The sequence below is a fragment of the Mobula hypostoma genome, chromosome 3, assembly GCF_963921235.1.
Source record: "Mobula hypostoma chromosome 3, sMobHyp1.1, whole genome shotgun sequence".
In the NCBI taxonomy this organism is placed as follows: Eukaryota; Metazoa; Chordata; class Chondrichthyes; order Myliobatiformes; family Myliobatidae; genus Mobula; species Mobula hypostoma.
This window is the reverse complement of record NC_086099.1, coordinates 176,252,050-176,267,016: the sequence shown is the minus strand read 5'-3', so window position 1 is coordinate 176,267,016 and position 14,967 is coordinate 176,252,050. Positions and strand designations below refer to the sequence as shown.

The 14,967-nt window shown below is 41.0% G+C and overlaps 1 protein-coding gene across 2 annotated transcripts in view; it reads right to left on the bottom strand.

Moving 5' to 3' along the window:
* Positions 1–14,967, bottom strand: part of itga8 (integrin, alpha 8) — a 277,443-nt gene that overhangs the window by 212,674 nt on the left and 49,802 nt on the right. For both annotated transcript variants that reach the window (XM_063044126.1, XM_063044127.1), the window contains exons 8-11: positions 8,790–8,834; positions 8,595–8,638; positions 6,809–6,865; positions 1,386–1,438 (exon numbers count right to left, since the gene is read on the bottom strand). In XM_063044126.1, coding sequence (XP_062900196.1) covers positions 1,386–1,438; positions 6,809–6,865; positions 8,595–8,638; positions 8,790–8,834 — 199 coding nt within the window. The remainder of the gene's footprint in view (positions 1–1,385; positions 1,439–6,808; positions 6,866–8,594; positions 8,639–8,789; positions 8,835–14,967) is intronic.

Here is a 14,967-nt window from a genome sequence, read left to right as displayed (position 1 = left end):
CATTTTTTGCTGTTATGTATGAGATGCAGGGTGGGTGGGATTCTAATGTTGTTTGTATTGTGTTCCTTCAGGATTGCCACTACCGTATTAGTTCTGGTACGCATTGCTTTATTTTTATACTGCATACGCAATCTCTCGCTGCACAAGGGTGGGGATCAGAAGTTGAACTGAGATTGTAACGGCAAGAACTGGTTGTAAATTCATTCGTTTTGTTTTGAGACCCTCTTCTGGCATTTAAACATCTAAAACAGATAAAGGAATTAAAACACGAAAAAGTATTTGTTGTCCTGAGAGTATACTTTTCCCCAGGCTACATAGAGGTGGGAAATCTAATGATAATGGTGTTAAAACAGAACATGGAACTATTATTTAGATTCTCCTGGAATCAGCATTGTTTCTTGTCTTCTGGTAAACCAAGTTAATTTTATGTTTTGTACTACTACTGAGATTGTTTAGTTCAGTACTATGATTGGAAAATCAGAAGTCAAATTTCCAAGCAAGCTCCCATTTACCCAGGAATGTGCCAAATTGTATTGATTTTCTTGGTGTGAGAAAGTGACTATAGCTTCAGTCAAGCAAGGGCTGCCATAATACCTGTAATCTTGTTATAGACACAGGGAAGTTGAATCATACAGCACAGATGCAGACTCTTCAATCCACTTTGTCTATGTTAACTACCAATACCAATCAATAATCAGAGCATTGATCAGCACTTGGTCCATAGCCCAGGTGACTCTAGTGCTCATACAGATGTTTCTTAAATGTTGTGAGAGTACCTGCCTTCACCAGCCTCTCAGGTTGTGTATTTCAATAAGGCAGGCACTTCAAATTGTTATAGGTTATAGTTTCTTCCCTGTATTTGTGTTGGGAAATCATGCAGGCAGGGGAAAGGTAGTATTCTATATGATGATTGCTCTTCCCACAGTCTATCTTTTACAAGAGCTGCTTGCATTCTCAAGAAACAATTTCTCACTTTTCATAACAGCAGTACAACAAACTTTGTCTAGCATGAATTCAATTTAACAGACATCAATTTTCATAAATTTCAACTTTCTCAAAACTTACAACAGACTAATAGCACAGTTTGATTTCCAGTATACAGGTGTTGGGAAAATGAAATTTAGACTTCATGAATAGGACTAATGAATACCTACCTTATGGAACAAAAGTTAAAAATTTATATATTCTGGAAGTCTGAAACAAATGCATAAGATGCTGGAAACACTCATCAGTTTTATGGATCTGTTGCTGTTTATGCAGAAACTGCCCAACCTGATGCACACATCCAAGCAGTTTTTGTAACTGCTTCAGAGTTTGACAGGATTAATGGGCCGAATTGTCCCTCTTCAACTCTTGCTATACTTAAAACATTATGTAAGACTCACCCATCGCTGTTTATATCAGAGACAGCCACAGTATATCCAAAGTAAGAAGCCATCTGTGGATTAATAACATTAAATAAGTGGGGTGATTGCATCAAAGGTGCTACTTTTTTTAAATAAGATGACAATTCAAGTACCAAACAGGTAGATATTTTATTCACGAACAAGAAGGATATTTGTTGCTAATTGTTAATTGCCCTTGGGAAGCTGAAGGTGATGTTTGCATTTCAGAAGGTAAAGACACTCTCAAGTTGCTGAAGTTGCACTCACTTTAACCAGGCAGAGATTATTCCGTCGTATCCCTGACTTGTGCCTGATAGATGGCAGAAGGTCTGGAACTCAGAAACATGAGACCTAGCTCCTAACCTGTTCGTGCAGCCCCACTTTGTGTGTGCTGGTCCAAATCAGCTGCAGGCCAGTCATAACCCTCAGAATAACGATGCTGGAGATTCAGCAAGTATTGGCCAAAGGAGATCCTGTGACCAGGTCCCGTGGTTTTTTTGTTCAGTGAGAATCTACTTAGTGAAGAGCTTCCTCCCAAATCCCATGGTTTCACGTTTACTAGTGTACTCCTCCAAGGCATCTTGGAAGAACTGCATCCCGAAGTTCAAGGCAATCACCCTTACCTCACCTGTGGAGCTCAGCTCTTTGATCTATATTGGGGTTAAGTGTTCATGCTGAAGCCACAATGAGCTGGTGTGTAGGTAAAATTTTAGCATCAAATTTAGCCATTACTGAGGTGCCAGGAGCCTCAAAAGCAACTAATTTTGTTCCTATATTCAAGACAACTGGTAGAGACAGGCTGGGAAACTAGAGATCACAGAGTCTTGCATCAAGGTTGATGGAGTTGTGCATAGCAACCATTGTAACCAAGGATACAGAGGGACATAGATCAGGTTGAAAGTTGGGTTGAGCAGTGGCAGATGGAATTTAATCCAAGACATGAGTAACATAATATTTTTTAAGTGACCCAATTATGGCTGGACATGTACAGTACACAGCAGCGACAGTGGGACTTCAGGGTTCAAGTTCATGCTCCTAAATATGATAATTGAGGTGGATAAGATAATAAAGTAGGCAGGCTCAAAAGATTGCAAGTGCTAGAATCTAAAGCAACAAACAATCTGTTGCAAGAACTCATTGGGTCAAGCAGCATCTGTGACAGGAAATGTCCTGTTGATGTTTTGGGTCAAAACCCTGTATCAGCATATTTAAAATCCTTGTCTTCATAGGCAGGGGATTGAATACACGAGTTGGGACATCATGTAGAAGATGCTGGTTAGGAATATTGTTGCAGTTTTGGTCATCATGCTATAAAACAGATTTGGTTAAGAAGCTTAAGGTAAAAGAGCTCAATGGTCATAATATGATAGAATTCACCCTGCAGTTTGAGAGGGAGAAGACGAAGTCAGATATATCAGTATAACAGTCGAGTAAAGGGAAATACAGAGGTATGAGAGAGAAGCTGGCCAAAGCGGAATGGAAGGGGACACTATTAAGGATGACGGCAGAACAGTGGATGAGTGGATAGAAGACCACTGGAAAATGATGCTGGTTAGGTAGTAATGGGGTCAAAAAAATGGCAGACAAACTTAATAAGTATTTTGCATCAGTCTTCACTGTGGAAGACACAACAGTACACCAGAAATTCACAAGTGTCGGGGGGCAGAAGTGAGTGTAATTGTTAGTAATAAGGAGAAAGTGCTTGGGAAAGTGAAAGGTCTGAAGATATGTAGATAAGTCATCTGGACAAGATGGACTACACCCCAAGGTTCTGAAAGAGGTAGCTGAAGAGATTGTGAAGGCATTAGTAATGATGTTTCAAGAATCATTAGATTCTGGAATGGTCTAGAGGATTGGAAAATTGCAAATGTCACTCCACTCTTCAAGAGGCGAGGGAGGCAGAAGAAAGGAAATTGTATGGACTACTTATCCTGACTTCAGCGGTTGGGAAGGTGTTGGAGTCCATTATTAAGGATGTGGTTTCAGGGTATTAGAGGCATATGATAAAGTAGCCAGTCAGCATGGTTTCCTAAAGGGGAAATCTTGCCCGTCAAATCTGTTGGAATTCATTGAGGAAATAACAGGCAGGATAGATAAAGGATTGTCAGTGGATGTAATTTACTTGGATTTTCTGAAGGCCCTTGACAAGTCATGTTCTGCAGAGGTCAGTATTGGAGCTGCCTCCTTTCACATTATATGTCAGCGATTTGGATGACAGAATTGACATCTTTGTGGTCAAGTTTGGAGATGATATGAAGATAGGTGGACAGAGCAGGTAGTCTTGAGGAAGCAGGGAGGCTGCAGACCAACTTTTAGACAGTTAAGGAAAAAGGACAAAGAAGTGCAGATGGAATATAGTGTAGGGAACTTTGTGGTCTGTACTTTGCTAGCAGGAATAAAGCCATAGAACTACTTTCCAAATGAGAAGAAAATTCAAAAATCAGAATTGCAACGGGACCTAGGTGTCCTTGTGCCGGATTGCCTAAAGATTAACTTGCAGGTTGAGATGGGGATAAGGAAGATAAATGCAGTGTTAACATTCATTTTGAAAGTACGAGGTTATAAGAGCAAGGATGTAATGCTGAGACTTTATAAGACATTAGTCAAACCACACTTGGAATATTGTGAGAAGTTTTGGTTTCCTTATTGAGGAAAAGATGTGCTGGCATTGGGGAGGGTTCAGGAGAATGATTCTGGGAATGAAAGGGTTAATGTATGAGGAGCATTTGATGCCTCTGGACCTTTACTCACTGGAATTTAGAAGAATGAAGGGAGAATCTCACTGAAATCCATTGAATATTGGAAGGCCTATAGAGAGTGGATGTGGAGAGGATATTTACTATAGCGGGTGAGTCTAGGATCAGAGGGCACAGCCTCAGAACAGAGGAAATCCATTCAGAATAGAGGTGAGGAGAAATTTCTTTAGCCAGGGGACGGTGAATCTGGGAATTCATTGCTATGGACAGCTGTGGACGTGAAGTCACTGAATATATTTAAAGCAGAGATTGATAGCCTTGATTCGTCAGTGTGTCAAAGGTTATAGGGAGAAGGCAGGAGAATGGAGATGAGAGGGATAATAAATTTGCCATGATGGAATGGCAGAACAGACTCAATGAGCCAAACGACCTAATTCTACTCCTATGTCTTATGGTCTAAAAGGATGTGGTAGTGCTCGCAAAGTGCAGAAGAAATTCACCAGTATGTTGAGTAGAATGGAGGGCTTCACTTACAAAAAGACCTTGGACAGTCTGGAATTGTTCTCACTGGAGTACAGGAAGCTGAGAGGTGATCTTTCAGAGGTTCATACAATTATAAGGGGGTATAGATAGAGCAAATAGTCACAGTCCTTTTTCAAGGAGAGAAAAGTCTAAAGCTAAAAGACCAAGGTTAACAGTGAGAGAGGGAATACTATATTTTAAGAAGATCTACAGGGCAAGCTTTTCATTCAGAATGTGTTGCGTGTATGAAACAAGCCAGTGAAGTGGTAAAGGTAGGTACCATTACAGTACCATTACCATTGGATAGGAAGATGAGTCAGAAATGAATAACAGGATATGGGCTAAACGCAGGAAAATGGGATTACCATTGATAGCATTGCAGTCAGCACAGTCAGGTCAGGCTGAAGGGCTGGTTTCATGCTGTACAACTATGACTGCAAGCATTTCCAGCGTCTGGTTTCTTCAAGAAGCAAACATGTTACAGATGCATGAAAAGCAACTTGAAAAATACCAAGTGATGTAATGCAAAGATAACAAATTCACAGTATGCCACCTCATGGCTTTTGATGTGGCACATACTGTAACACGCTAATAATATTCTGCTCTCTCACTCCGAAAGCAAATAGCTTTCAAAACTGAAAATAAATTGAAAGAAGGAAACCATAGCAGAGCAAAAAAAAAAACTAGGTTCACGCATTAGGATCATAAAATACTTCCAATATTCATTTTCAGATTATGGTCATTGTGATAAATGCCAGAGAAGCCTAGATCTCAAAAATAAAATCCAGAGTAATTCTTGGTTATCTCAATATGAGAGACAACCTTCAAACTAAAAACTGAGTTTGAAACAAAATATCTGAGCTTGTATTTTGTGAGTAAGTGGTGCATTAAAGTGATTTTGGGCAAATTTTTAAATTCCTGCTGTGGAAATTCCACACACCAGAAAATTAAACTAAGCATATCCTGTTACGATTCACCCGAATACCAGTGCCATTTCCTCAACATATTTCATGCACATGATGATGCATGTGTGGTATTGAATAATTACTGAGTGGCAGAAATTGGATCAAAGGGTACTGACGTGACTTTGTAATCAATTTGCAGTACAACAAAGAGTACAGTACAATGAAAGCAGCATATCATTTTCATTTTTAATTTTTTCCCCCCAGCACGCTTCAATATGAACTGAAGGTTTTGTATTCACAGCTATGGAGGGTTAGCCTGCTGTATGCCTAGGGGCATCTTACTCAGGACGCTTTATAACATACATACTCCGTTGCCATGGAGAAATCACTCTCGCATCACTATGTCACGCCCCATGTATATGATATGCACAGGTCAGGTGCTAACATTCTTAAAGGGACCGAATCATGATAAAAGAGTGCCATGAGCTCATCATACAGCCAGGTGCTCTGGACCTATGATCTCTTGGTGGCATTAAGTTAAATCATAGGACCCACTGACAGAGAAAATCTCCTTTCTGGCTTCAGTGCCTATACAATGTAATATGCAAACTTTTCAGTTTTATTTCTGGTTCCAATGACTATTTTGTGCTTCCAGTGTAAACTGCTCAGAATCAGAATCAGGTTTAATATCACGGGCATATATCACGGAATGTGTTATTTTGCTACAGCAGTATATAAAACCTCTAAATTACAATAAGAAATATATAAAAAAATTAAGTAACAGGTGCAAAATGAGAGCAAAAAAAATACAGGTAGTGTTCATGGGTTCATTGTCCATTCAGAAACCTGACGGCAGAGGGTAAGAAGCTGTTCCTGAAACGTGTATGCCTTCAGACTCCTGTATCTCCTCCCTGATGGTAGCAATGTGAAGAGGGCATATCCTGGCTGATGGGGGTCCCTAATGATGGATGCCACCTTTTTGAGGAATCACGTTTTGAAGATATCCTCAATGTTGGGGAGTCTTGTACCCATGATGGGGCTGACTGAGTTTACAATTTTCTGCAGCTTTGCATAGTGGGCCCTCTATACCAGTCGGTGATGCAACCAGTTGGAATGCTTTCTGCATTTTGTTACCTCAACTTGGCAATCACTCATTATTTTTGTTGCTTTGGACGTTATCTACTAGATTTCTAAAGTAATCAAATCAGTATTATTTTACAATAAAATCCATACTTTCTAAGTTCTCTAGAAGAATAAAGTCTCAAGGCTTCATTAAAATAAATAGAAAATTAGTATTTACCTTTTCACCAGTAAAATTCTGAATGAAAGTCATATCCGTTGCATTTATAATGGCAACCTACAAAAAAAGTGTGTATTAGTCGTCCAGTAAGGAAAATAAAAATATGTGCACTAATAACATTTGTTCATATTTTTCCTAGGGACTGTCTTAGAGGCACACAGTATTGCATACTGTTCAGGACCCTATTAGCGTTAGTTGCAGTATTATAAACTAGGTGTATTGGTTCAGGGAGAGAAACAGACAGCTGGGGATTGACGTTACATACTGTAAAACTGCATGCTCGGAAGTGGCCAATACAATGCAACAGACAGGATTTGTGATGGCTGTTGTCTCTTATCTTTGCTTATTAAGTGTGTAGTTTGGTAGAACCACAGAAAGGGCCCAAGATACACAATTAGAAACAGTAAGGTTTATATGGACTTTCAACTTGCACAATTGCCATAGCAACCAGTCGCATGGCTGAAGCCAACATCAGCAGATCTAAATGCAGGTCGAAGCCTCATTTGAATAATGTCACTAAGCTCCAGGCACCACCCAGATGTTTCCCTTAAGCTCGCTGTTTGTGAGGAGGCACTGAAATAACCTTGTATCCATACTGAACCAACTACAAATGTGGAATGGAATAAGGGGACCAATCCCAGAAGGTTTGGAGCATGGGCTAGCTGCACAGAACCTGGAAGAATACTTCTGATCCTTCTGACAACAGTCAAATATAAAAGGCAAACATGGCACAGAGCAAACATTGAGACAGATTGATTTTGCCCAGAATAGCCTGATACGTTGTTCGAATTGGTAAGGGTTAAAATGAGAAAGAGGTGTCCCTCAAGCCAGCATTACCATTCAACAAGAGCATGGCTGATCTGGTCTTGAATTCACTCCCCACTTCTGCCTGATCCTTAGCGGTTGATTCTTATATACTCCAAAAACATATCTATCTCATCTTCTAATTCAACGGCAGCTTCCATACCTTCTTGATCTCGTTCATTTAAGTAATCCACAGTGACTATGATACAAGTATATTCTTCCAGAATTATCTACAGTACGCTAGATATGGTCTCACCAATATTCTATATAAACAGACCAAGACTTCCCCACTTTGAGTATCTCAATCTTTCTTTTCATCCATATCAGAATTGGTTACTTCTGTTGTCATAATTTTGGCCCAGTTTTTCTTTGAATATTAGTATAGTTCCCAATAAAAATTTGCAATGAATTACACAGGTAAAGAAAAATAATCTGATTAAAATAGCTGCATTAACGCATTTGATCTCACTCTGTCAGAGATATTGCCCTCCATCACCCAATTTCTCTACTACTGAAAATCTCCCTAATTTTCTATTTCCCCAGATCTGATAGTCTTGAACCAGAAACAGTTTCCATTTCCACAGATGCTGCCTGACCTGCTGAGCATTTCCAACACTTTTCTGCTTTAATTCCTCACTTTTATACTTTGCCTCTTGTAATAAAGCCCAATGTTCCATTTGCCTTCCTAAGTATTTGTCGTATTTGTCTGCCATACACCTGTTTTTCATGTACAACCAGCTCCCCTGTACAGCAGTATTTCCCATTCCAATAACATTCTTCCTTTCAGTCTTATATCCAAAGCTGATAAAATCCTCCATTCTGAATTGTTTTTCCCAAGAATGTAAAGATTTAATTCAACACCACTCACAAATAAAAGAGAAGTATAAAATCCCTTCCTTTGGCACAGGAGTGAAGTAAAAAATGAAACAGTTTTCTTATTTTGGGGGGTGGGGGGGAAGCTAAGCAAAGGAATAATACATACATATCCGACTGCCTGAGCACCTCTTGGAATTCCAGCAACAAATTCTAGTCAAAAGAAAAAGCCAGGAAATTTGAGTTGGCAAACATGATTTTATTAGGTTAGTTAGAGGTATGTTTGTATTTTAAGGAAAAGGAAATGGCTAATAAAGGCATAATGAACCAGTACATGCCTTTGGTGATCAATTAGACTACTTACCTTGTTCAGAGTCTCCTGTGAATTCCCCCACGGCAACTGAGTATCCTGTTAAGAAGATAAATTACCCTCATATGGTCAAATTGCAGTAATTACAGCAACAAAGCACACATTTCATATGGAAAAGCTGTTGAATGGGGTGTCGTCCTGGCAGTTGTGCTGGGATCACAGCCACCAGTGCCCTACATTCCTAACCTTGGCAGAATGAATGTAGGCTCAGGATGATTGCATTAAATTACCATCTGATGGGCTGTCCACAAAACTTCATGCTTGTACAAAGTGCAAACACACCAGCACGTATAGACTGGAACCTCTCAAAGTGCCACCCTCAAAGCGTAAGGCAGTCATTCCCTCCTCACACCTGTGCCCCTCCATATGTAGAGACGGCATGTTTGGATTGGATGTATGTTGCCTTGCGACATTCCCAAAAGCCTCTGCTGGAGGCTGGCAGTAGCATACCCTTTTCCAGACTTCAATGTACTTCAGCCGAGGCAATTATACACAAAAAAGCCCGCACATTTATAGCCCGAATTTATTGGGAATCGCAATGAGAACTGATCTTCCATAGAAACTAGGAGTAGGAGTAGGCCAGCCTACCCTTCAGACTTGCTCTACCATTGAACATAGCCATGGCTGATCATCCAAATGCAAACTCTTGTTCTAGCCCTGTCAATGATATCCAACTCCTCAAATACATTTAATGATCTGGCTCCATCTGTCTTCTTTGGTAGTAAATTCTACAAGCTCACAACTCTCAAAGAGGAGAAGCCGAGTGTTATCTAAGTCTTAGATGGCTTACACTTATCTTTACTCCATATATCCTGATTGCCATTCCCAAGCTCAAGATTCTACAACGTCTTCGCTGCATTTAATTGGTCTAGTCTTAAGTATAACAGTGGAGATGTAATGTTGCAGTTGTAAAACAAAACTTAGTTAAACATTTAGAATATTGGTATTCGTCCCTCCCCATTGATCTCCCTCCTGGCACTTATGCTTGCAAGCGGAACAAGTATTATACCTGCCCCTACACCTCCTCCCTCACTACCATTCAGGGCCCCAAACAGTCCTTCCAGGTGAGGTGATACTTCACCTGTGTGTCTGTTGGAGTCATATACTGTGTCCGGTGCTCCTGATGTGGCCCCCTATATATCGGTGAGACCCGTCATAGATTCGCCGAGAACCTACACTCAGTCCACCAAAAGAAGCAGGATCTCCCAGTGGCCAGCTATTTTAATTCCACTTTCCATTCCCATTCTGTTATGTCAATCCATTAGCCTCCTCTACTGTTGCGATGAGGCCACACTCAGGTTGTAGGAACAACACCTTATATTCCATCTGGGTAGCCTCCAACCTGAAGGATGGCATGAACACCGATCATGAATTTCCAGTAATGCCCGTCCACCTCCCACCCTCTCCTTCATCATTCCTCATCCCCCTTTCCCTCTCTCACCTTACCTCCCTGCCTGCCCTTCACCTCCCTCTGGTGCTCCTCCCCCCTTTTCTTTCTTCCATGGCCTTCTGTCCTCTCCTATCGGGCTCCCCTTTCTCCAACCCTATATCACTTTCACCAATCAACTTCCCTCTGGAAGCTGAAGCAGGGATTTACTTCATCCCTCCTTCTCCCAGTTTCACCTATCACCTGGTATTTCTCTCTCTCTCGCTCTCCTCCCCCACTTTTTAAATCTACTCTTATCTTTTTCTCTTCCAGCCCCGCCGAAAGGTTTTGGCCCGAAAAGTCAACTGTACTCTTTTCCAAAGATGCTGCCTGGCCTGCCGAGATCCTCCAGCATTTGGTATGTGTTGCTTAGAATATTGTGTATAGTTCAGTTTGCCACAAAAGAAATACGAGGCAGCAATAAAGAGAATGCCAAAGACATTCACCAGAATGTTGCCTGGAATAGTGGGTTTCAGCTACGAGAGAAGAATAGGAAGACTGAATTTACTCTTACTGGAATGTATGAGACTGAGGGATGACTTAAAAGACGTCGATGAAGTTATAAGGGGCATAGATAGAATATTTTTCACATGGCAGAGAATGTAGAACTAGAGGGCACAGGTTTGAGACAAGAGGAACGTAAGTTAAAGGAGACCTGAGGGGAAGTTTTTCCACACAGAGGGTGATAAGTATCTGGAATGAGCTGCCAGAGGAGCTTGTAGTGGCAAGTACAACTTCAATGTTTAAGAGGCATTTGGATGGGTACTTGGGTAGGAAAGGTGTAGAGGGATACGGGCCATATAATGCAGGTAAATGGGAAAAGCATCGATAGGCATCATATTTAGCATGGACAAAGTAGGGCTGTGGACCCATTGCTGTGCTGTACAATTCTAGGATTCAGCACTGTTGGAATTTTATTGGTCGCTCTCATTCTAAATTCATTTAATGAGTTAAATAAGCTCATTTAATGAAATCTGTCTTCATGTTTCTAATCAACCAACTGGCTAGAGTGTCCAGGGACATCTTCAACCTCTCACTGCTGCAGTCAGAGGTCCCCACCTGTTTCAAAAGGGCATTGATCATACTGGTGCCCAGGAAGAGCAGGGTGAGCTGCATTAATGACTATCACCCAGTTGCTTTCACATCTACTGTGATAAAGTGCTTTGAAAGGTTGACCGTGGTTAGAATTAACTCCTGCCTAAACAAAGCTGCTATAACTTGCCTACTGCAATAAGTCTACAGTGGATGCAATTTCATTGGCTCTCTCCTCAACCTTGGACCATATGGACAACAGCAATAACTATGTCAAGCTCCAGTTTATTGAATACTGATCAGCATTTAACACCATCAACCCTTTAGTACTAATCAGTAAGCTTCAAAAACTGGGCTTCTGTACCTCCCTCTGGATCCTTTACTGCCTCATCAAGAGACCAAAGTCAGCATGGATAAATAATAGCACCTCCTCACTGACAGTCAACGCAGATTGATTGTCTATGCTCGTGGCTGTTCGACCAGACACAGCTCAAATGCCTTCTATAAATTACACCGCTGTTGTTGGTAGAACCTCAGATGGCGATGAGGAGATGCTGGTGAGATCGAATGGCAGGTTGAGTGGTATTACAGCAACAACCTTGCACACAATGTCCGAGGAATTGATTGTAGACTTCAGATAGGAGAAGATGTACCAATCCTCATTGAGGGGTCAGCAATGGAAAGTGTGAGCAGCTTCAAGGTCCTGAGTGTTAACCTCTCAGGTGATCTGTCCTGGGCCCAATATATTGATGCAATCATGGAGAACGCATGTCAGAGGCTATCAGTCAATGGGAGTTTGAGGAGATTTCCCATTTCCCCAAAGACTTACAAATTCCTAGTGGAGAGCATTCTGACTGGTTGTATCACCTCCTGATGTGGAGACTCCAATACACAGCACCAAAGGAGGTTGCAGAGGATTGTAGGAGGCACAAGTTCCCCACATGGAGGTCAACTTCAAAAGCTAGTGCCTCAGGAAGACAGTATCCACTATTAAGGACCCTTACCATCCGGGATGTGCCCCCTTCTCACATCCATCGTCAGGTAGGAGGAACAGGAGCCTGAAGACACATGCTCATCATTTTAGGAACAGTTTCTTCCACTCTACCATTTCTGAACAGTTCGTGAAACCTATGAACACTATCTCACCAGTCCTCTTCTGCATTATTTATTTTCTTATTGCAGTTTATCATTTTTTATATAATGAGTTGTACTGCTGCCAGAAGGACAACAAATTTCATGACATACGGCAGTGATAATAAACCTGATTCTGACGTGCCATCCCACCACTTATACCTTCACTGAGCATCCTCTGTAGCAAGAAAATCCTTCCTCAGATAAGGGGACTAAAACTGCACTGCACACAGTACTCAAGATGCCATCCCAGTAAGGTCCTGTACAATTGAAATATAACTTCCCTGCTCCTACATTTGAAACCCCTTACTTTGAAGAGCTTTCTAAATGCCCACTGCATCTGCTGGCTTATCTTCACCAATAGGTGCACAAGCGCTCACAGCTCCTGTTACATCTTCCCCTTTGCTGATCTGCTTTCTTCCTGTTTCCAAAGTGGACAGCCTCACATGTAGCCACATAATAATGTATTTGCTATGCATCACGCCATGCCATCAACTGCCTAAATTAACTTGCAGCATCTCTTCAACCTCCTCCTAAGTTCTATGCCATCCACAAACTTAGGGTCGTTACACTTAATTTCCTTTCCAAATCATTAATATGTATGTGAACAGGTGGGGTCCTAGTCCTCATCCCTGTAGTACCCCACTTGTCTCTCAGTGCCACCCAGAAAAGCCCCATTTATTCCAGCTCTGTGTTTTCTGGGAGCCAACTAGTTTTCCATTCATATCAGCGCCTTACTCCGAATCCTGCTTGTTTTTATTGTGCACGTTAATCTCTTATGTGCAACCTCATCGAAAGATCTCTTAGAACTTTAAATATACCACATTCACTAGTTTTCCCTTACCTATTTCATGAATTGCATCCTCAATTTCAGTAGATTTATCATATGTGATGTCCTTTTCATGAATGCATTTTGAGTTTGCCAGATTTTCTAAATCTTCTCCAAGTCCCCGCTATTACAACTATTATAATAAACTCTAGCATCTACCCTGTCATGATGTCAGCCCAATAATTAATTGCTATTTCTGTACCAGATTAAAAAATATATATATTTGGATTATATTAGCTAGCCTCCAATCCACTGGAATGGTTCCAGAGACTGAGGAATGCTGGAAAATGACCACTAGTGTACCCACTATTTCCAGGGCCACTTTCTAAAGCATTCTTGAATGCAGACTATCAGGCCTTGGGGAATTACAGTAGTTGACATTAATCCCTTCAGCTTCACTTTACATTTATCATTTCAGTACAACATTTCGAAACAAAAATCCTTTAAAATAAGCTTTCACCTAATGTTCACACTCAGTGAATTCCTTTTTTGAAAAATGAGACTCTTCAGTGGAAAAATGTTAATGGTGCCAACATTTCTTTCCCGTCTCCTTTTTCAATTATTTATTTTCTTACGCGACAGCTATTAACTGATTGTGTTTTCTCTTGCATACTTCCACTGAAGAGAAGCAGATTATCAGCAACGTAGGATAGTTTTGCAACTACTGGATGTCTATCTGCATCATAGAACTGAAAGACAATAATAAATGCATACAACAAATGACTATCTGTGCACATATATGTGTCCTTGCGTGTTTTCAACCTATATTGTATAAGCCACAGAGATATGTTCAAAGCCTTATGAAGGCAGGCATTAATGATGAAATTCAATGTATCAGCACAAACTTTGTTCAACTGAGGAAAAGAATATTGAAGATTCTCATATCTGGCACACAGTTTTGCCCCCCTTATGTGTCTGTGGCCTGAACTACTTAGTGCAGACATGCCAAGGCACGAAACTCTACCCCCCTTTTGTTTTTGTGTCAAGGCAGTGAAAAAATGTCACCAATGCTGAACCTGTAAAATCCTCCAAATCCACCAGGACAAGCAAACAAGCAATGTGCCTTTCCAGGCTAATAGCCAAAGCAATGAGGCCCTGTTTACTCTCAGTTGGCAACTTTGCACAGCCCAGGTCATTTCAAGCCTGACTTCAGACTCCTGAAAATGACAGTCTTGTGTAAGCTCTCATGAGCCCAGATTATCAGAAGACGAGAAAAAAAAATCAGTTATGTGACCAATGTCTCCGTGAAGAATTGCAATACCCCCACCAATTTCTGGTCATTTTAGAGGCCACTCAAAAATGAAAAAACATTTAGAATGATGTAGAGAGCTTAAAGTCCATGCATTAGAAGCAAGCACACTGGATAAATGGTGGCAGGAGTTACTACTTCACAACTGCCCACATCCCATCAACGGCTACCTGCCCCATAGAACATAAAACAGTATAGAACAATACAGGCCCTTTGGCCCACAATATTATACTGACTTCTTGATCTATTGCTTCCTTCCCACATAGCACTCCATTTTTCTTTCATCCACGTGCCTAAGAGTCTGTTAAACTCCTACGGCAACATTGAGGGATCTATGGATGTGAATCCCATGATCCTTCTGCTCTTCCATAATTCCAAGAAGCCTGCCACTAACCCTGTATTCTGCCTTCAAATGTAACCTTCCAAATGAGTTACTTCACACTTTTCCAGGTTGAACTCCATCTGCCACTTCTCAACCCAGCTCTGCATCCTGTCAATATCCTGC